This window comes from Lepidochelys kempii, chromosome 2 (assembly GCF_965140265.1).
Source record: "Lepidochelys kempii isolate rLepKem1 chromosome 2, rLepKem1.hap2, whole genome shotgun sequence".
Lineage (NCBI taxonomy): Eukaryota > Metazoa > Chordata > Testudines > Cheloniidae > Lepidochelys > Lepidochelys kempii.
Window position 1 is genome coordinate 104,120,680 of NC_133257.1, and position 23,142 is coordinate 104,143,821.

Below are 23,142 nucleotides of genomic sequence, written 5' to 3' on the forward strand. Positions count from 1 at the left end.
TGGGAGGTATCTGGGCCTGCGGACCTCTGGTGTGATCCCGGTGCAATGAACTGTAATCTGTTGGGTTTCTTGGGGCAGTTGGCCTTTACATGCCCCAGCTCGTTACATTTAAAACATCGTCCAGCTGACGGGTCACTGGGGCGAGGTGGGTTGCTGGAGAATAGGGTGGTGGGACGATAAGGGGTCTGGAGGGTTCTTTGGGAGGTAGGTGGGGCTTTGGGCGGCCCCCGGTGATAGGGTGTGGTCTGGGGTTGTCCCTTCTGGTCTCTGCTCCAACTGCGACCAGTTTTCTTCTTCTCGGCCACCTCCACCCATCAGACTCCAATCTCTCCTGCCTCAATTACAGTTTTGGGCTTCCCATCTAGGATGCATCTTTCTATTTCCTCAGGAACACCCTCTAAGAATTGTTCCATTTGCATTAGGAAGGGCAAATTTACTGGAGACTCAACACTTGCTCCTGATATCCAGGCATCCCAATGTTTCACAATGTGGTAGGCGTGTCGGGTAAATGACACGTCTGGTTTCCACCTTAGGGCTCTGAACCTCCGACGAGACTGCTCGGGTGTTATCCTCATTCTGACTCTCGCCTTGGATTTAAACAGTTATACTTGTTCATGTGTTCTTTAGACATTTCAGCTGCCACCTCAGCTAAGGGTCCACTGAGCTGCGGCCTCAGCTCTACCATATATTGGTCAGTAGAGATGTTGTACCCAAGGCAGGCCCTTTCGAAGTTTTCTAGGAAGGCCTCAGTATCATCGCCTGCCTTGTAGGTGGGGAACTTTCTGGGATGGGAAGTGGTACCTGGAGAAGGATTGCTAGGGTTTGTTGGTATATTCTGCTGAGCCTTTACCTTCTCCATCTCCAGTGCATGCTGCTTCTCTTTTTCCCTCTCCTCCTCCACATGCTTCCTCTCTTCTTCCTTCTCCTTCTCCTTCAGCCGCATGAGTTCTATCTGTCTTTCATGTTCCCTTTGTTTTTCCTTAGCCTGAAATCTGGCTAATTCCAGCTTTTGTCGAGCCGTGGATTTTGTCATCCTAACCTCTCTGTTTTTTAACTAACTTTACGCCTGAGGTTTAGAAATAAACAAACAAAACTTGGCTGTAAAATTTTGCTGTGCTGGAATAGAATACCTATTCTCTGATAGTGATTGTCAGCCTACAGAAAAAGACAATTCCCTTGTCTCTGCTCTGGTCCCAAATCAAAGCAAAAAACCTCCAATTACTTGGAAACCTGCTTACCAGCAGCCCAAAGGAAAAAAAAATTCCTTTTCAAACTTGTGCTCCTTGTAAAAAAAAAAAAAAAAAAAAAAAATCAAAATCCTAAAAAAAAATAAAAAAATCCCATGCCACTTTTGTCTCCAGGCAAATGGGTAGAACACCCCCCCCTATTTACTTTTAGGGGGAAAAAAAAAACCCTTCTGGTTTGGAAGACTGAATTTCCCTGCAGGAGTTAAGTACCCTGCCTCCAGGCAAAGAAAACCTGCAATTCACAAAGATAATCCCCTTTTGTCTCTCCTCTGGCCCAAAGCAGAGAAAAAACAAGCTGCTTTTAGTTTCAACTGCTTTCTGGACCTCTTTTCCAGCAGCCCCAAAGGAAAAAAAATTTCCTTTTTAAAATCTGTATTTCTAGTTCAAAAAATCTCAAATTGATCTCAAAATGATTTCAGGTTAATCCCACCACTCTGCCACCATTTCAAGGTTCCTCCCCCACTCTGAACTCTAGGGTACAGATGTGGGGACCTGCATGAAAACCTCCTAAGCTTACTTTTACCCGCTTAGGTTAAAACTTCCCCAAGGTACAAATTAATTTTATCCTTTGTCCTTGGAATAACCACTGCCACCACCAAACTCTAACTGGGTTTACTGGGAAACATAGTTTGGACATGTCTTTCCCCCCAAAATCCTCCCAACCCTTGCACTCCACTTCCTGGGAAAGGTTTGGTAAAAATCCTCACCAATTTGCATAGGTGACCACAGACCCAAACCCTTGGATCTGAGAACAATGAAAAAGCATTCAGTTTTCTTACAAGAAAACTTTTAATAGAAATAGGAGTAAAGGAATCACCCCTGTAAAATCAGGATGGTAGGTACCTTACAGGGTAATTAAATTCAAAACATAGAGAATCCCTCTAGGCAAAACCTTAAGTTACAAAAAAGACACACAGACAGAAATAGTCATTCTATTCAGCACAATTCTTTTCTCAGCCATTTAAAGAAATCATAATCTAACGCATACCTAGCTAGATTACTTACTAAAAGTTCTGAGACTCCTTTCCTGTTCTATCCTCGGCAAAGCAGCATACCAACAGGCACAGACCCTTTGTTTCTTTCCCTCCTCCCAGCTTTTGAAAGTATCTTGTCTCCTCATTGGTCATTTTGGTCAGGTGCCAGCGAGGTTACCATTAGCTTCTTAACCCTTTACAGGTGAGAGGATTTTTCCTCTGGCCAGGAGGGATTTTAAAGGGGTTTCCTCTTTCCTTTACGTTTATGACCGATACCAAGGTCAGAAGAGACCATTATGATCATCTAGTCCGACCTCCTGCGCAACGCAGGCCACAGAATCTCACCAACCCACTCCTGCGAAAAACCTCTCACCTATGTCTGAGCTATTGAAGTCCTCAAATTGTGGTTTAAAGACTTCAAGGAGCAGAGAATCCTCCTGCAAGTGACCCGTGCTCCATGCTACAGAGGAAGGCGAAAAACCTTCAGGGCCTCTTCCAATCTGCCCTGGGGAAAAATTCCTTCCCGACCCCAAATATGGCGATCAGCTAAACCCTGAGCATATGGGCAAGATTCACCAGCCAAATACCCAGGAAAGAATTTTCTGTAGTAACTCAAATCCCACCCCATCTAACATCCCATCACAGGCCACTGGGTTTATTTACCATGAATATTTAAAGATCAATTAATTACCAAAATCATGTTATCCAATCTTACCATCTCTTCCATAAACTTATCGAGTTTAATCTTAAAGCCAGGTATGTCTTTTGCCCCCACTACTTCCCTTGGAAGGCTATTCCAAAACTTCACTCCTCTGATGGTTAGAAACCTTTGTCTAACTTCAAGTCTAAACTTCCCAATGACCAGTTTATATCCATTTGTTCTTGTGTCCACATTGGTACTGAGCTTACATAATTCCTCTCCCTCTCCGGTATTTATCCCTCTGATATATTTATACAGAGCAATCATATCTCCCCTCAACCTTCTTTTAGTTAGGCTAAACAAGCCAAGCTCCTTGAGTCTCCTTTCATAAGACAGGTTTTCCATTCCTCGGATCATCCTAGTAGCCCTTCTCTGTACCTGTTCCAGTTTGAATTCATCCTTCTTAAACATGGGAGACCAGAACTGCACACAGTATTCCAAGTGAGGTCTCACCAGTGCCTTGTATAACGGTACTAAAATCTCCTTATCTCTACTGGAAATATGTCGCCTGATTCATCCCAAGACTGCATTAGCTCTTTTCATGGCCATGTCACATTGGTGGCTCAGTCATCCTATGATCAACCAATACTCCAAGGTCCTTCTCCTCCTCCGTTACTTCTAATTGATCCATCCCCAGCTTATAACTGAAATTCTTGTTATTAATCCCTAAATGCATGACCTTGCACTTTTCACTATTAAATTTCATCCTGTTACTATTACTCCAGTTTACAAGGTCATCCAGATCTTCCTGTATGATTTCCCTGTCTCTCTCTAAATTGGCAGTACCTCCCAGCTTTGTATCATCCACAAACTTTATTAGCACACCCTCACTTTTTGTGCCGAGGTCAGTAATAAAAAGATTAAATAAGATTGGTCCCAAAACTGATCCCTGAGGAACTCCACTGGTAACCTCCCTCAAGCCTGACAGTTCACCTTTCAGTAGGACCCACTGTAGTCTCCCTGTTAACCAATTCCTTATCCACCTTTCAATTTTCATATTGATCCCCATCTTTTCCAATTTATCTAATAATTTCCCATGTGGCACGGTATCAAATGCCTTACTGAAATCTAGGTAAATTAGATCCACTGTGTTTCCTTTATCTAAAAAATCTGTTACTTTCTCAAAGAAGGAGATCAGGTTAGTTTGGCAAGATCTACCTTTTGTAAAACCATGTTGTATTTTGACCCATTTACCATTGACCTCAATGTCCTTAACTACTTTCTCTTTCAAAAATTTTTCCGAGACCTCGCATACTACAGATGTCAAACTAACAGGCCTGTAGTTACCCAGATCACTTTTTTCCCCTTTCTTAAAAATAGGAACTATGTTAGGAATTCTCCAATCATACGGTATAACCCCTGAGTTTACAGATTCATTAAAAATTCTTGCTAATGGGCTTGCGATTTCATGTGCCAATTCCTTTAATATTCTTGAATGAAGATTATCTGGGCCCCCCGGATTTAGTCCCATTAAGCTGTTTGAGTTTCGCTTCTACCTCAGATATGGTAATATCTACCTCCATACCTCATTCCCATTTGTCATGCTACCATTATCCCTAAGATCCTCTTTAGCCTTATTAAAGACTGAGGCAAAGTATTTGTTTAGATATTGGGCCATGCCTAGATTATCTTTGACCTCTATTCCATCCTCAGTGTTTAGCGGTCCCACTTCTTTCTTTGTTTTCTTCTTGTTTATATGGCTACAGAACCTTTTACTGTTGGTTTTAATTCCCTTTGCAAGGTCCAACTCTACTTGACTTTTAGCCTTTCTCACTTTATCCCTATCTGTTCTGACCTAAATAAGGTAGCTTTCCTTGCTGATCCCTCCCATCTTCCACTCCCTGTATGCTTTCTGCTTTTTCTTAATCACCTCTCTGAGATGCTTGCTCATTCAGCTTGGTCTACAACTCCTGCCTATGAATTGTTTCCCTTTTCTTGGGATGCAGGCTTCCGATAGCTTCTGCAGCTTTGACTTGAAGTAATCCCAGGCCTCCTCTGCCTTTAGATCCATAAATTCTTCAGTCCAATCCACTACCCTAACTAATTTCCTTAATTTTTGAAAGTCAGCCCTTTTGAAATCAAAAACCCTAGTTGCAGATTTATTTTTGTTAATCCTTCCATTCAGTTTGAACTGAATTAGCTCATGATCACTTGAACCAAGATTGTCCCCTACAACCATTACTTCTATGAGGTCCTCACTACTCACCAAAACCAAATCTAAAATGGCATCCCCTCTTGTCGGTTCAGTAACTACTTGATGAAAGAATCCATCAGCTGTCGAATCTAGGAAAATCTGAGCCCTGTTATTATTACGAGCACTCATCCTCCAGTCTATATCTGGGAAGTCAGTCTCCCATGATCACACAGTTTCCATTAGTATTTACTTCATTAAAAACATTAAAGAGTGCTCTGTCCATATCCAAATTAGATCCCGGTGGTCTATAGCACACCCCAAGCACTATCCCAGGGGAGGCTCTAGTAGTTTTCTTTCCCAGTGTAATTTTTGCCCAGACGGACTCTGTCTTATCCATTCCATCGCTTCTTATTTCTTTACAGTCTACCTCATCATTGATATACAATGCTACTCCACCACCTTTACCTTTATTTCTGTCTTTCCTAAACAGCACATACCCTTCAGTAGCTGTAGTCCAGACATGACGACTATTCCACCATGTTTCTGTTATCCCTATAATATCTGGTTTCACTTCCTGCACCAGTAGCTCTAGTTCCTCCATTTTGTTACCTAGGCTCCTCGCATTGGTGTACAAACATCTTAATTTTTGCTGTTTGGCCTCGCTCACATTCTGTACCCTATTAGGCATGGATATTCTACAGCCAGTATAACCTATTAGACTGGTATCCACACTGCCCTTCCTCCGTATATACATTCTCCTACCCCTGGCTGTACCCTTTCTTACTTTTCTTCTGTCTCAATGCTAAAATCCGGCATGGAGATTACCTGGACATTTCCCCCAAATTCCTAGTTTAAAGCTCTCTTAATCAGTTGTGCCAGCCTCCATCCTAGAAGTCTATTTCCTTCCCTACTCAGATGAAGTCCATCCCGAGAGAACAGTCCTATGTCCATGAATGCCTCCCAGTGGCCATACATCCCAAAGCCCTCCTTATAGCACCACTGCCTAAGCCATCTGTTGATAGTCATAATCTTGTCACACCTTTGTTGCCCTTCTCTAGGAACAGGCAGAATCCCACTAAAGATCACCTGAGCCTCGATTTCGTTAAGCGTCTTCCCCAGCCTATCATCGTCTCCCTTAATACTTTCCAGTGAGAATCTAGCCATATCATTTGTTCCCACATGAAGGATAATTAGGGGATTCTTTCCTGCTCCCTTTAGGATCCTTTTCAACCTCAGGTCTACATCCCGTATCTTAGCACCTGGAAGACAGCACACCCTTCTATTCTCTGGATCAGCTCTGGTTACAGACCTGTCTGTTCTTCTCAGTAAAGAGTCCCCGATCACATAGACCTGCCTTTTCCAAGTAACGGTGCCATTCTCCAGTCTATCCTGTTCCCTCTGGCTACAAGTTCTTTCCATTCCTATTCTCCCTTGTAATCCTCTTCAACCCATCCTGTATCCTCCTGGGGCTCATATTTGGTGTAGTCTCCATTGACTCTTCCCCTTTTCCTATAGGACTAGCCACTCTTCTCTTCTTCCTTGCCCTTCCACCTTCAGTGACTACCTGCTGAGCACCTTCTTCATTTTCCAACTCTGCAGACCTGTTCTTGAGCTCTGTTTCTCCTTCACTAGCCCGTCTTTTCCTCTGCCTGGTTATTTATTTATTTATTTATATATCTATATCTCTATATATCTATATCTATATATATATCTCCACAATATTCAACTGTAACTTTTTTTGGAATCCATTAGTTTAGTAATATGAATATTCCCTGTATTGGCCATATCCACCAATCTAGTTATCATATCATTATTTTCGCCCAGCATTGAGTTTCTAACACTTTATACTAGTCTGCTTTTTGTAAAACACATAACTTGTTTGTAATGTCACTAATTCTCTTCAGTTACTTTTATGTTCATGTCAATCTGCGTGGTTTGAGCTTCCACCACATCTTAATTATAGGTTAGTCACATGTACTGAAAGGTTATCTGGTTTTAGATCTATGACATCCACAAATGTTTTAAAATCCATTTTGGAGTTGATGTCCTTTAAATATAATTTATATGGGTGCACTGGAGTCTGATAATGAACCAAGCTTCTGTGCACACTTAACAAATATGGCATCTTGATAGGTTTCAGTCTGGGTCAGTAAAAAAGTGTATACTAGATGTATCTTAAACATCTCTGAATTTTATAATAGCTTTAATATCTCAGTTACACAAATGGCTGTATGAATCATTTATTCAAAAATGCTCATCCCGGCATAATATAAACAAGTCAATGGAGTTACACCTGAGATGCATTTTACCCAATAAATATTTCATTTACTGATCTAAATTTAGATGGTATAAAAGACTTAAAGTAGAATCTGTTCCTGTTACTTACATGCATGCCTATCTTGATTTTTTTTTTAAATTGTTATGAAGATTGTATTGAAATACTGTGTGACATCTGTAGTATCCCTTACAGAAAGCATTTAACCAAAACAAAACACTTAGGCCTTGCTTCAAAACCATTGGGTCTTTGGATCAGGCCTTTAATATGTACGAATAATTACATAAAAATGTGTAGAAAGAGGATAAAGAAACAATTTCAGTTTGAGGTAACAAAAACTGGAAATTTTATAGAACCTGGAGGGGAAAAAAAAGCTGGCTGTAGTGTGATGTATGGTTTCTTTTTGTAATTGTAAGGTTCGTGTTTTATTCGAACTGATCAGCTAGATGGTGAAACAGACTGGAAGCTTAAAGTTGCTGTCAGCTGCACACAGAGGTTACCAGCTTTGGGGGTAAGCATTACAGCTATTTATTTCACTATCTCTTCAGTGTACCTATTTATACCTGCTATATAGTAGAAAGCTTTATTACAGTTAGTGTGTATATAAATATGTTTCTACTTAAAAAGAAATTTAATCCATAAATGTGATATTGGTCTTTGCTATAAATAATAAGTAATGTCTGTTTTTAATTCTATGGGAAAGACTGGATTATGCAAATATTTAATTTTTCCATTTAAAGGAGCAAGAGAGGGATACAGTTGGGTTTGTGTCTTCCACTGAATGTAGGCTTGGGGATTTGGGACATAGCAGTCCATTCTCGTAAAGTGAATGCTTCCTGGCACAGAGGCTTTAGGGTCCTTGTGGGTGAGGCATACAGGATTACACAAGGATAGAGATTTGCAGTGACTGCCTGCCAATTTTGTGTGCTTGTGTGTGTCTTTATAGGCAGTACAGGTAATGATGCCTATAGTTAAGGATGTCCCACATTTTCCTTTACAAGAACATGTTCTTCAGTTGCTTATAACTTTGTCAAAAGTAAAATGTTTGAATTTAAATTTTTCATGCCAGGTGTCTGCCTTAGAAAAGTTTCAACTAAATTGGCTCAGCTGTTTCCATGAAAGGCATTAGGAAAAATATATTGTTTTGCTTATATTAAAAATATTCTTAGAGCGGTTTTGTTAAGAAGGTCTAGTGCCTCTGTACTTTGGATACAGGGTACTTGAAATTTGACTGGAAATGAGGGTTGTCACCCTGGCATAATGGATGTTGTTTTTACTATCCCTGTGAAAACTCTCTGAATAAGTCTCTGAAAAGTTTGTCTGAGCACATGCTCAGTAGATACTTCCTGGAATTTGACAACTGACTTTTCTGAAGATTTCATCAGCACTGGGCTTGTCCATCCCCTCACAACTCCTGTGTGCCAAATGGACTGTGCACATGCCCATCTCCACAGACCAAATGAACATGCTTCATCTTAGGGCTTCAGGAGTTCAGCTGGACTTTTTCTGCAATGCCTCCTCCCAACTGCTTGTGACTGCTATGGCACTGAAGCTAATAGCTCTGGGATTGTCTTTCCTGTACTCGCAGTGCTCCCCTTGCTGGCGCTCAGGCAAGAAGGAGGAAGAGGAGGAAACCACTGGACTTGAATGTAGAGGGAATGGGGTAGATGAGGGAGTGAAGCTTGGGAAAAGAGATGTGGGCAGCAGGATAGGAGCTAGGAGCTTGTGTCAGGGACAGGAGCAGAAGAGGACAGGGAGAGATTGGGACAAAAAGATCTCTAACCACAAATGCATGCTCCTCCACAGAACCTGGACTTGAACCCAGAGATAGCATGCATCCCCACGTTCCTCAGTTGTATAGCACATAGCTGTGAAACTCACCGGCAAAATGTTTCCCCATTCCCTTCCAGTAGAAGGTCAGCATAGATAACAGCCTTCTACTGATACCAGTTACTCAGGTCAAGCAGGAGAGGTTTGTGTTGTAGATCTAAAGATCCCAACCCTGCTGATGACTATGTGGAAGGTCAGTGTGGTTTCACACTATGAAATTTTTGTTTTTTCAATTGTTAAGTTTCTAAAAAAAAATTAGCTAACATTTTAAAAGAACCCTTTATTAAAAGAAAGTTAGTTAAAAAGTCAAGCATTCATAAGTTAAGAAATGCCTAAGTTAAGGTTGCCCATGCAACTTTAATTTGGGTCCCTTGTGCCTAGCATATGCCTTATGATATAGCCATCAGTTACATGATCAAATGCTATTTTTCCTTTTTGCCTTAATTCAGGCATTTCCTAACTTGAACACTTGACACTGCAGCCTAAAAAATGTAGGGGGAAGAAGGACACAAACCAACTTCGTTGAACTGAAAGAAGTTGGCTACATTTTTATTTAACATTACGTACATACTGTATCCACTACAGTCTATGAGCAGGTACTACAGCCTTGCAAGATGAGTCTCAATGCAAGTTTTGTGTAATAAGGGATGAAGGAAATGCCTTGAACTTGGAGAGGCAAACCCTTTATCTTTCCCACTATGTATCATTATTAATTATTTCAAGGTCTTGCCCTGTTCCTTGTGCTTGAGCCCTTTAGGAGGCCAAGATGCTCTTTGCTGACACGGATCAATGTCTGAGTGGTTCAAACCGCTGTCACTCCATATTACTGTGGGTTTCTTACACCTTCCTCTGAAGTATTTGTTGCTGGCCAGTCTCCGATGCAGGATACTGCAGTAGAAGGACTTTGGGTCTGTACTACTGCAGCAATTCCTATGTCCTTAATGACTTCCCTCTGTTATCTAAGGTAGAATCACCATTTGCATTAGATTTGGGAGCCAATGGATCACCTATCCTACCAGTAGCCTACGTTTTGTCCATTATAAGCTACCCTTTTGCAACTTCCCCTCAAGATCCTGACTCGTGATAAATCTGAAAACTAAATGTAAGCCTTAAAGTGTGAAATAAATGATGGTTCAAGTTCCTCTGAATGCAACTGTCAGTCCAACCTTAACTGTGGAGTTCTTGGAGCACCTCCATAATTCGAGCTTAGTCAAGTGATCTTTTCAAATTCTTATGGCTTGGACTATATTGTTGATAAGAGTGTAGTAATTTTGTAATCTAATACTGAATGAGCTGAAAATACTGATAGGTATCAAACTACTTTGAATCACCACCTTGATTTCAGCAGGAATTGTGGAAATCCAAAATAACTGTTGTTATGTTATAGGGAGGAAAAAATTATAAATACAATAAATGTTTTTTCCATTATAACAAGATGTATAATATAAATCAGTGCCCATGCCATTTACTATAGAAATACATGTAAATGTAATGTATTCTTTTTGAAAAAGTTCAACAGTAACAACCAGAAATATTTTCAAAATTCTTCACACTTTATGTACAGGATATTATGCACAACATGAGGTGTAAAAATTACCTACTGAGATGAGGTTTTCCTTAGAGAATGTCATCTAAACTCTAATACTTAGACACAGTGAAGCAGCCATGTTAAATATGAAAAAAACCTTATTTAATTTGAGTAGTCCATTCTAGTTACCCACTCTCACTTCTTTAAGCTTTTGCAAATAAAGTATTCTTCATAGTGAAAATTTCCCATGATTAATCTCAGCCCAACGAATATTTTGTTGAAAGTTGAAGAAATTTAGGCAAGGTATAAAAGAGTTCTGACTTATTTTTTTTAAATGTCCCTACCTTTTGTTTGTGTGCTCAACTAAAACATGACTTTGTTTTACATGCCTACCTTATTTACACATGTAGTCCACAACAAGGACACCTGCTTTTGAAAGACTTGACATATTTTTGACAGGATGTCATAATGGCAACAGCAGCATCCTCTCCCTACGGCTAAGAAGTATCTGGTGCTTTAGAAAATATGAAGGTTTTGCCTTTAACTCAAGTAGCAATCAACCAGTTGACAATTACTTAACTCTTACACAGTTTGGAACATGAGCCCTAAAATCCAGAGAATTTTGGCATAACCAGAGTACGTAACACATTCACTTCTATTAATTCTATATAACAAATGCCTATCAAAAAATAATAATCCTTCTACCATAGAAGGTATATGAATAAAGTCCCTTAAGCTCACATCTTTGATATGTATATAATGATAATTTATAGCATTTGTGAGTTAAACTGTAAATGACAAACTACAGGAATAGGCTGGACTGATTCTTTTTACAATAATTCTTGAATGCCACCTGCTGGACTATATCTAAAATAGCTGTGGCGATATCACACTGCTATATAGCTTCCCCACCTCAGCTCTCCTTATTTAGACAAAGGTCCCATTGAAACAGGTGCAAGTTTTGCCTTAGGGTAAGAAGTTCATAGACTGTATGCACAACTCTACATTAATTGCTACTGTAGTGTCAAAAAAAGCAGGAACGGGTTAATACAAAATGTTCAGTGGCTCCACTTAAAGATTATTCTGGCTCTAGAGATATTGACAATTATAGCAGTGTCCCCCTTTGTAAGTATGTGGAATATCTTGGAATTCAATACTGTTTCTAAAACTGAAATAAAAATGCTCACTGCATGTGGATATCTAACTACTAAACTAAGTTAAGGTTTGTAGTTTACTACTATTTATAGATTTAACTACAAAACAGCAAAATGTCAGGTTCTGTTCATGTAACAAGCCCAGCAGAGGGCATGGAGTGGCTTCAGGTCTGGTTTCCAAGGGGTCCTTCACCCTCTCCCTCGCCCCTGGATACAGCAGTGTCCAAATCCTGGGTGTGCTGGTAAGCAGGTGGTCTCAACTGCAGCAGAGTCTTCCCTATTGTTGCCACAGCTGTGGATGATCCTGATAGTGTTACTGGCTCCCAGTGCACCGAGGGTCATCTTCCTTAAACTCTGTCTCTGGCTGAACTTGGAACACATTTCCAAAGGAGGAGTTTATTACTATATATAATTATACATGACTATATTTTTAAGAATTGAAAAGGGTGGACAGAAAGTGTAATTTGAGAAAAGTAGTAGACTAAACAATTTGGTCTTGCATTTAACAGCATATAATGTCCATAATGGTCACCCATTTTGATTTCTTTAGCTATCCAATGTAAAGGATTATCAGTATCTTGTGTTGTCATGAGCTGTCAGTCCCATCAACAGTGCAACATTGTAACCTTATCCACTGTGACTAAGGGAATAAATAAACCTGCAAACCTTCAGAGCTTTTCCTAAAGAACAGATGATACCACCAAAGATGATCAGTACAGATTTTGTTGTCTTCTCAAACCACTTAATGTGATCAGAGAATTAAAATTTCAACAAGTCATTTAATGATGGCTATGCAGCAAGGACTGTAACACCCAGGTTAGGTTTCTTGTGGTTTCACAGTCATGTGTGGGGCAGAGTTTTTTCTGGCACTATGCATGTTCTAGGACATTCTTCTCTGGCTTATTTGATCAAGTAAATTTATTAACAGCAATGAGGTCATTGTAATTTTCAATAAATGGTGACTTGCTGATTTATATCAAAAGATCCATACAGCAGTAAACAATACCATTTACATTTAATTAGTTTTATTGAACCAAAGGCAATTTTATTTGTAATGAACCACATGTTATGATTAAGGATGTATTTTAATGATCTTTAAGTAAGATGAACAAGTGTTGCCCTTGACCTAATAAGGAAGGTTTTTCTACATTATTGATAGATTCAGAGTGATTTCAAAACTACTATTGTGAAATGTAAAGGAAAACATTACTGTACCATCATTCAGTCATTTCATGACTAATGTAAACAGATTAAATGCATTTTTTCCAAATTGTTTACAGATAATAGCATCAGCTAACACGTTATTTAGTGTTTCAAAAGTCCAGTTTACTGTTGTATTAAAATAAGTTAATTTCATAGTCCAGACTGTTCTAGACCCTGTTGTTTTTTTTCATTATTCTTTTAACCTGGAATTGCTGTAGAATTCAGCTGGTTTGGGCTATTTACTTACTTTTTTCTCTTAAGAATGCATATAATTGAGATAATTTGCTTCATAAATATGATGATTTAAATGGGCCAACATTTCACCCAGAATTTATGGCTTGTGAAAGTAATTCTAGTGAATTTCATGAACATTAATTTCTTTATATTAATGTGATTTTATTGATGAATACTTGATTGATTTAATAATCTCATTCCATTATTCTTAAAAGCCATTTATAAAAGAAAAACTCTTCAGTGTTTGAGTGTCCTTTTGCACAGGCCCTGCAAATTTTCAAAATAGTTTAAACTATTTACATACTGTATCATGTCTGTCATAAGTCTTGATCCATCTGTGTTAGTTTTCGAGCCTCAGATTATGGAGCCATTAACTCCTCTGTGTAGCTACTGGGGTGAGATTAAGGGAAGCTTTTGCCTCTGGGATGATAGTGTTGGATGGAGGAAAACCTTCTTCTCCCTTTCTATCCCACTTAAATTGTAAGACTAACTGTGGACCATGGCCCTCTTAAAAATTTTCCTTGGTTGATAAACAGTCACTTGGGACATGGAATTATATCCATACTGGAATTTAAATCGGTGATCTCTCTCTCCCTCCCCCGTGTTATGAAAACCTAGCTTCCATGTGTGATCATCATCCTTTGAAAGATGTTCATGATAAATGCTTAATGTTGTACTGTGCATCTGACTGCAGGGGAAATTTCCCTTGTTCAGAAAACAAAGTTACTCAAGGAAGCTATTGGGTGCAGCAGGTATGCCATTTAGGCAAACATATCCCCCCACCTCCCCAAAAGCAACCTACCAAATAAACTACTATTTTGGTATCCTCTGTAAGTGTAAATCAGTATAAACATTCTAGCACTTAGAGAAAAGAGGCCACACTTGGAATACTCTGGAGGTTCTAGCTTCCTCAGAATAAAAGGATATTAGAGACTTCTGTAGAAAATGGCCACAAAAGCACAGGGGACTTTAGGATCTTAATTCTTGAGAAAGATGAGAGAATTCATTTTTCACAAAATGGAAATTAAGAAGGCTTCTGAAAGACAAAGATGCTCTTAGATCTCAAAAACAAAAAAAGGGGGGCAAAATATAAGGTGAAGAGAAAGAGAATATTTATACAGAGGGGTTAAAATGCAGTAAGCTACAAAGGGCATCAGTAGGAGCAATTAGTAAAAACAGTAGAAGAAACATTTGGAATCAGGAAAGTATATTGTTGTACAAATGCTAATTTACATGAGATGAATCTTCCCACTTCCATGCCTTCTAATGTTGTTTCTCAACTAAGGTACTCTGGAAAGAAAAAGAAAGAAAGAAAGAGAAAGTTTTTGCTTGACACACTTCAGTGACAGTTTTTTATTGTGTATGAGTATGTGTGTGGTATTAGTTTTCTGCTGTACTATCCAGTTCTGAGAGACTCTTATTTTTCAGTGTACTATAAAGCACATAATAGCCTGGATTATCTAAATTGTAGGTGATAACAGATTGGGAAGAAGTGAATAATGAAGATATAGGACACCACATGTGTATTAGTTTCCTATGAATTATTTCTCACGAAGCTGATGAAAACTAACTTAATAGGACAAGAATGCAATGAGTGGAACGTCGTGTGAAAAACGACAATAAATGGCTGATGGTTTAAGATAAAAAAAGATATTTTTCAAAAGTTAGTGTTGAAACTTGATTTACTTTTATAACACTTGTCAACGGAATGCTAGAATGATATACGGATATATAGTCGTGCAGAGTATGGGGCAAGATATATTTCTTCACTACAAAATAAAAATGTCAGTTACAAATTAATTTGGTGACTCATGTAGATTTATGTATAGAGGTACTTTTTCAGAATAAGATGGAAGCAAGTTTGATAAAATGCAAATGAGAGCTTAATGTGTGGATAATGAATGTACTTACTTATCTAAATAACTAAAAATATGGTAAAATGATTGTGTGTAATTCTTTATAAATAAGACTCTTTCTACATTCAAGGTCAAATTGTGATAATGTGACCATGATGAAGGGAGTAAAAATGCTTAATTCAACTTCTGAAGGTGACCCATCCGAGATACCACAAATGGAGTGCTACTGCCTTTAAAGTCTGCTGCCCAGAGAAATCATAGCTAGTATGGAGGAGATCTCTTTACTTCCATGCGGCTATCAGCCAATGGAAAAAAAGGAAGTGAGAGGTGATGTGTGGTATGATAGTTCACTTAGGGGATAGACAAGGACTGCAGTGCAGGTTGTGATACTAGGGTGGACTCTTTTTGATGTCAAGTCCCCAATCACTCTGGTTTATTTACCCTTCCAATGCAGGTGGTTGGACTCGCTTTTGAAATCTTACTTGATCAGTTTTTGATATTGACTGTCCAGAATGCACTAAAAGTAGGACTGTCAAGTGATTAAAAAAATTAATCACGATTAAACAATAATAGAATGCCATTTATTTAAATATTTGTGGATGTTTTCTACATTTTCAAATATATTGATTTCAATTACAACACAGAATACAAAGTGTACAGTGCTCACTTTATATTTATTTTTGATTACAAGTATTTGAACTGAAAAAATAACACCTTACAATCTCAAAATCCTTGGTTTTGTTTTTTTGCTTGTTTATATTTCTGGTTTTTAAATAGCCAAATTTTATCTTTTTTTAAATATACTTGTATAAAATTATGTAAATTTTTTAGTTCTCTAGAAAATTGCTTTGGAGATTGAGAAGTCTTTTATAAACAAAATAAGTACAGTTTATAGAGTGGCACTGCAAGACTCTCACTGCTGCCTTGCTAATAATGTGCCTTCCCCCCAACTTGGAGGGACCAGCTCAGCAGCATGACCATAGTTCAGTCTCCATGTCCATTTAGTTAATGGTTTATCTGCTGACACAGACAACAGTATTGTTAATATAACTTCCAACTCAGCAAAATAGTTAATTATGTGCCTAACTTTGAGCATGTGAGTAAACCCATTGATTTATCATGCTCCTGTTGCAGTTGCTGGAATTTTTCATATCCGCTTCAATGAGAGCAGGAGCAAATCCACTGTGCCAGTTCTAAGCAGAGGGTGGGGTGGTATTGATGTGGACATCTGGACACTGGACTGAGACTACCAAACTAATTTCCCATAGGACATTAAGTAAATCTAAGCTTTCTGTTACAGAATAGCTAAGGGGAAGTCTTTTTTTTTCCCCCCCCCTCTTTGTTGACTTTGGTCATTTAACAGCACTTAATATTTATTCAGTTTCATTATTTTCCCCGATATATTCAGCCATTTTCGCCCTTGCTGAAAAAATGCCCATGAATGTCAACAAGGAGGCAGGATACCCTTTTAATTATTTTTAAAGGAAAAAAATCAGGAGATACAATTTTCATTTTTAATTAGGCTATTAAAAAAAACCAACCCTCCAATAAACAAAATCTCTTTCACACTTAAGCTATAAATACAAAATAGTTTAATAGGTGGCATCTAACATTTGTACAAACTTGATATTTTCATTGTTTTCTAGCACACAATTCCTGTATAATATGAGATGTACTGTAAGCAGGGTCTGATCCTAGTCCTTACTTGAGTAGAATTCTCATTGACTTAACTGGGAAAATAAATTTACTGATATTTAAAAAACATAAAAATGAACAATAGTTGCTTAGTTGTGTGTGTATGTGTGTATATGCATTCATTTAGTAATAAATTAAATTCATGATTAAATAAACGTATTATGTATTACAGGATCTTTTTTCAATCAGTGCTTATGTTTATGCTCAGAAGCCACAATTGGATATTCACAGTTTTGAAGGTACCTTCACACGGGTGAGTAATACCTATGTATGTACCTGTGTCTATCCCAACTCCTCTACTTTTCTCCATATGTGGAACCCATCATTTCAGTATCTAAACACAATTTATTTTTCTCTGAGTTTTAGGTGAGCATTTGTTATTCCCTTGTTATAAAAGTATTTTATATTAGCAATATTTTTTATACTAAATGACAGGAAATTATATTAGCAAAGCCATAAGGTTTTTTTAAGGTAGAAACTAGAAATTGAGAACTTTATATGTCCAGATGTAGTAGTATTGTTGTAGAAATAGTTCAAAAGAATATGTTAATATTCATTTTACTTCCAACCACAATATATATTGTCTAAAACACATATCACAAACTGAGGGGAAATTGATCATTTAGACATTTGTCAGTAGTGTGAGGCAAAGCAGTTGCTAACTTTTCTGCACTGAAGAGCCGTAGTTTTAAATTCAGTGTAAATCATATCAGTTGGTCTTTTGCTGGTTATTGTGGCTTCCACGTGAGAAGCTTGTATTTTCAAATTTCAGAGTGTCCCTAAAAGAATAAAAGGTAACTGGAAAGAGGCCACATACACTTGACTTAGGCCCAAAATTATGTTGAAAAGAAACCTTCCAATATCTGTCTCCAGAATTTTGTTTTGGTTTTGTCAGTTTGTTGCTTTTATTCTTTCATTTTAAAATAGGCGTTGTTTAATTTTCTAAATTAAATTTATAGTAGTAATTTATTGTTTTAGGGGTTGCTTTTGTGGCTTGGTTTTTGTTGATAATGGGAAAGGGAAGGATGAGGATGTGAAGAGACTACACAATAACCCTAAGGTTGTTGTCTATGAAAAGAAACATAATGCGGGTAAACTTACCTGACCATTACCCTGCAGGACAGGTCGTAGATCCTTGTTAATCGTTGATAATTGTTAAAAAAAATTGTGGAAGGAAAATGAGTCTCAAGGCAGATAGTTAAACAGTGCCAGCTGAGGCCTGATTACCAATTCCATATTAATTGAGCCAAAAGAAGTAGCTGAGAAAGCAGCACCATGCCTTGAGGCCCTGTTCACTGATATGCTGGTAAGTGTCACAAAACCTGCAGTAAGATGGAGTTAGGGTTGAAAGTATGGAACTAAGGTAAAATAAATTGGAGGGCTGTTGTAATTATCCCCAATCCAAGCATTATAAATGCAGGAAATTCAGAGTGTAATGTAAAAAGTCTGTCCATATTAACGTATGGAAATGCCCAGTCAGATTAACCAAATCCTCTTAACTCTGCCCAGTAAAGATACCATTTGAGAGAGGTCAGAAGGAGAAAGTGTCTGAAATGTCTTTAAAAATTGGTTAAATCTAGTTCAAGAACACAAACACTAAAATGACTTAATTGTGTTGTTTTTCATGAAGTCAGTAAGGACAGAATGAAGGTTGTTCGGATGCTGTAGCAGTGCATTTCCTTTCCTTAACATGTTTACATTTTTCTAATCAAAATATGTGCCAAAAACTTAGCAAACCTTACTAACTTTTTTTCATTAACATCCCTAAACGCAGAGAAAGATTGACCTCTCTGCAAGGGTACTAAGGAAGGGTTTTATTTTATTTTATTATATTTTGTTTTTGGGGTGCCTGTGTATGAAACAATGGACTGAGATTCACTAATATTTCATACTGTATTTGCAACATTTGGGTTTTGCTGCATTTTTTGTCACATTGGTATTATTAATGAAACAGAACATCAGGTTTTTAAAAGATATTTGCCCTTATACTGTTGTTCTTATTTGATATAAGAGTAAATGCAAGGAAAATGTGGGGCATTATTGTGTGTTTCTTGTGGGACAAGCACGGCTCCAATTTTGGTATGGAAATTGGTGGTGAATATCATAGCAGAGATGGGGGGAAAATAAATCACAATAATAAAACACTTTGTATATTATTGCTACATCAACATACACAAGAGTATAATGGGGTTGCTTAAAGATGGGGTGTGGGGAGAGGGTGTTTGGAGACCAATGGGTGGGCCTGGCTCCACACTCCAGGTATTGTGACCTAGTACATGGGGTTGGAATGTCACTCAGGTTTGTCCTGTTTGCCCCTCTGGAAATAGAGAGGCAAACAGGACAAACCTGGGTGGTCTGGGATGCTGTGCACCAGTGTGGTGGCCTCATCAAATATGTTTTTATAGCCATGTCCAAAATTTTGCAGGTTTTATTCAAATTCAGAGTTGCTCTGACTACCATGACCAAATCATAACCTTAATTATAAATTCATCATCTGTTTTGTTTATTGTTTATAATTACATGTTCTAGGAGGTCCTATTTGTTAAACAGTGAGTATGAATCATATAGGATTGTATAGTCATTGCCATCAACTTGTTGCTGCTTTTTCAGTTGACCCAGGTGACTCAAATTGGTAATACATTGTAGCTCACTAATTAAAATAACTGCTGCCAATTCTGGATACCCTCAGAGCTGGGATGTTGTAGCTCGACTTATGTATATGGAGAATGATATATACCATATATAGTTTGTGCTGTAAATGTGGCTGGCATTCAACTTAACATTGCTACCAATTTCCTCAATAATGTCACTGTAGGACTAGTTTTGCATGCTTTACCTTCTTTATAAAAAATTGGTTCTTAAAGATTTCGTGTTAGTTCATCTTGCTCTTAGTGATCCCTGGCGCTCTGACCTGGAGTTGGGGTTTCTTCTTCTTTCTTCCAATTCCTCTGCTTCCAAACAAAGATATGATGGAACAAGGAAAACTTCCTCTTATGCTTGATCCACTTGGTTCCCTAGATCTGCTTTTTAAGGCTTGAGAGACTGCTTTTAATCAGTTAAATCTCCAGGATATTCTGATAGAAACTGGACCAGATCCTGAGCTTTGATCCAAAATCTCTGTGTCTGGTGACTTGCAGTATAGTACCATCTTGCACACTAGACTTGGGAATGCTCAGGGTATGTACAATGTCTTATTGAGAAGCCATTTAAATACTTTATGAGAAAACACTATTTCCTGAAGTAAATGAGGTTTGCGACATGGGCATCCAGCAAGGTCAATGACCCTCTATCAACTGCAGTTTTTATTTTCCATAATTTGCTTATATCATAGGAATGTAGTTTTGCTGTGAGTACAGTTAGATTTTCCCTGTCACAATAAACATGCTATCTCCTTATCGAGGGAACCTCTATCTTTGGGCAGCCAAGTTACAAGAGGGTTTAAATGATGGGTACCATCCATGTTCCCACATGTTCTTGAACCTCTACCTTCTTTGGACACAAATCTAGTGCTGAACAAACTGATGGCACATCTTTGAAACACTTGGTATATCTGTCCTATTAGGTGTCTGTTTTGGTAGCTGTTAAGTTAGCCACGGTAATGAGGCTAGTCTGTGTCCTAGTGGCCAATTCTCCCTGTATGGAATTTTTCTTTTTTAGAGTTAAGTTGTGACTTTGCCACAAGCAAAGTCAAGCACTGTGAATGGGGCAGGACATAGTAGCATTGCCCTATGAGCAGACTAGACAGCTGTTTGTGACGAAGTCTGATTTTCCACAGCTCTGGGGAGAGCGTACCCTGAGCCAACCTGATAGTTTGTCCAGTATATTTCCCCTGGCATGAGCACAACTGCAGTGGGCAGTGTGAAGAGGAGCTAAAGCTGCACCCACTATCTACCCCTGCCTGCCCGTTCCCCGTCTACCCACTTAGAAGAGTGATTAGTGGCTCTGTGGAGATCGCTTCCCTTTTCCCTGCACTGCTATCTATGATATAGGGAGTGTCTTGCATGCCCCACTGCTCCCTCTGCAAGAGCACATGGTACTGTACACAACCTGGCGCTTACATGATGATGGAATTCCCTCATAGTCTCTAACTTTCCCAGTGTTTTCATGTAAACGTCACACTTTTTACCAAGGGACAATAAACTAGCTCTCTAGATCTGATTGTACTGTGCTAAGTGGTATGAGATTAGATTTTACAGGTTCAGAGAGACAATGATGCATGCATTTTGAGTCATCTTTGGGATTAAGCCATGCAAAATGGGTTTTCTGTTGACTTCTCTATTGTCTTGGTCATTAAATCTGATCAATATTCAGCAGCTGTTAAAGATAGATGCAACCACTTCTCTAGAGTGTTTTTTTAAGCAGATTATAGTTTCCAGAAACTTTCAGATAGCTACATGTAGTTTGCACGCTCTTTTAGTTAGTGTTATAACATATTTTAGACTCACGTCCTAGGACACATTCATTTTGACAAGGCTGTCATTCGTTCTTTTTTCAAATAGTGCTGCTTTATAAGTACCATTTGTTAGCTTCCAAAAACAGGGATTATGGAACACATAGATCTCCAGGATGTAATATCGTAAAGATTGTCAAGAACTGCATATGTATAAAAGCTCTCTAGTGAAGTAAGAATTGGAAACTAACCGAACCAAAAGCTTGCAGTTCCAAGTTACCTCAATTTAAATTGTGTTGGCAATCAACTTATCTAAACCAGCGTGGGAAGCTCTTAGAAAAGTTTTTACCTCTTGGAATCTGGACTGTGGAAGATTAAATTATTCATCAGTATTCTGGAAATAAAGTTAATTCTGATGACAGGAGGAACCTTCAGAAATCTAATAGCAAAAAGATGAGTTCCAATCCAAAGAGACATTCAGTGAAGAATTACTTTAAATCTATGATCAGTGAAGAATAACTTGTTTAGTTATAGAATCAGATTATTTCCAACTATTTATTGCTGTTCTCCGTTACTGCAAACTAACAGACAACATCCTTGTGGACAGATAAACCCTAATATATCTGTTAGAGGTGGATTATCCATTGAGGTCTTGCATCAAATGCTTCAGTACTAGTCCTCCTTTTGCCCCTCCCCCAATTGAGTAAGGTATTTTATTTTCCTATCTGATGGTGGTAGCGGGCTTTATATTATGCAATTGTTTATGGTGCCATAGGTGTTCATGAGCTTAGGTGATGCTATACTTTCTGAGTAAAGACCTATTCCTGTATTGAACATTTTAAATTATGGTAAAACAAAGCACTGGGGGGAATATTTAGGGGGAATAGTGGATTATTGCAGAGCCAGTGTACATATTGTGTTAATTCTGAGGGGTTTTATGTTGTCATTATATGCGTGTCAGCAGGAAAAGGTGACTTGAGCATAAAAGAAATGCCATCTCATGTGAACAAACTACCCTTGAATATCAGTTCATTTTTAATGACTTCTCTGGAAATTTCATGCTACAAGAGAGAATGGTTATGTTTGTTCATTCCCTCAGTCACCCTCCCATAAGCCATAATGACCTTTTGGAAATTTGCAGAACCACTTGTCCTTACCTTAAACACCTTCCTCTGATTAGGATGCAGAAACCTGAATAAAATAAATGTAAAGCTAAAACAACACTATAGCACATTTGCATTTTTAACCATTTAATTCCACTTTATTCGTATTATTAGTAATAATTTTATTAAGGGGCAGATTGTGGGTGGATACAAAAGAAAGCTGCATCTGAAAGGTGGGCTGGTTTGGTGTGGGACGTGTAGTGCCTGGGGTAGAATGGGAGTGGTGAGGGAGAGGTAGATAGGTTGGGTAGGGAGCAAGCAGCAGTAGAGGAAAGGCAATAAAATGGTCACTGGAATGGAGAAGCACATGGAAGCAAAGTGAGCTTCAGCACCAATCAGCATCTTGACAAGCAAGACATGAATGGAAGGAGGTTCAGCTGCCAGTACATAATATTGTGATTGCAGTATAAAAAAGGTTTAATAGTGTCACTTGTCAGCTAGAAGAGGCAGCCTGTCTGGGGTGAAGAGAGACCAGCCGACATAGGATTAGATGCTTCTTCTCAGTTGGCATTATAAAATCCATTTTTCCATGAACACGGCTCACCTTTTTATCTTTGCCATCCACTTTTAAAACATGGGGAAAGAACTTTAAAAGGCACATATTAAATTTATTGTCTTAGAGAGCAAAGAGCTCTTGACGTACAGCCACTGTATAATTGCTTGTGCATTTTCACAGCCGTGTGTCTACGTTTTTCTTTTCTTCTGATGTTAGTATATTCAAAGTTTTACAAAAACAAAAGCACAAAAATATACTGCAAA

At 38.3% G+C, this 23,142-nt stretch overlaps 1 protein-coding gene across 8 annotated transcripts in view; it reads left to right on the top strand.

The window, feature by feature from the left end:
- ATP9B (ATPase phospholipid transporting 9B (putative)) overlaps window positions 1-23,142 on the top strand; it is a 296,321-nt gene that overhangs the window by 141,557 nt on the left and 131,622 nt on the right. For 7 of the 8 annotated variants that reach the window (XM_073331800.1, XM_073331797.1, XM_073331803.1 and 4 more), the window contains 2 exons: window positions 7,747-7,841; window positions 17,003-17,083. The exons of the other annotated variant lie outside the window; for it this stretch is intronic. In XM_073331800.1, the coding sequence (XP_073187901.1) occupies window positions 7,747-7,841; window positions 17,003-17,083 (176 nt within the window). The remainder of the gene's footprint in view (window positions 1-7,746; window positions 7,842-17,002; window positions 17,084-23,142) is intronic. 8 annotated transcript variants of the gene reach the window in all.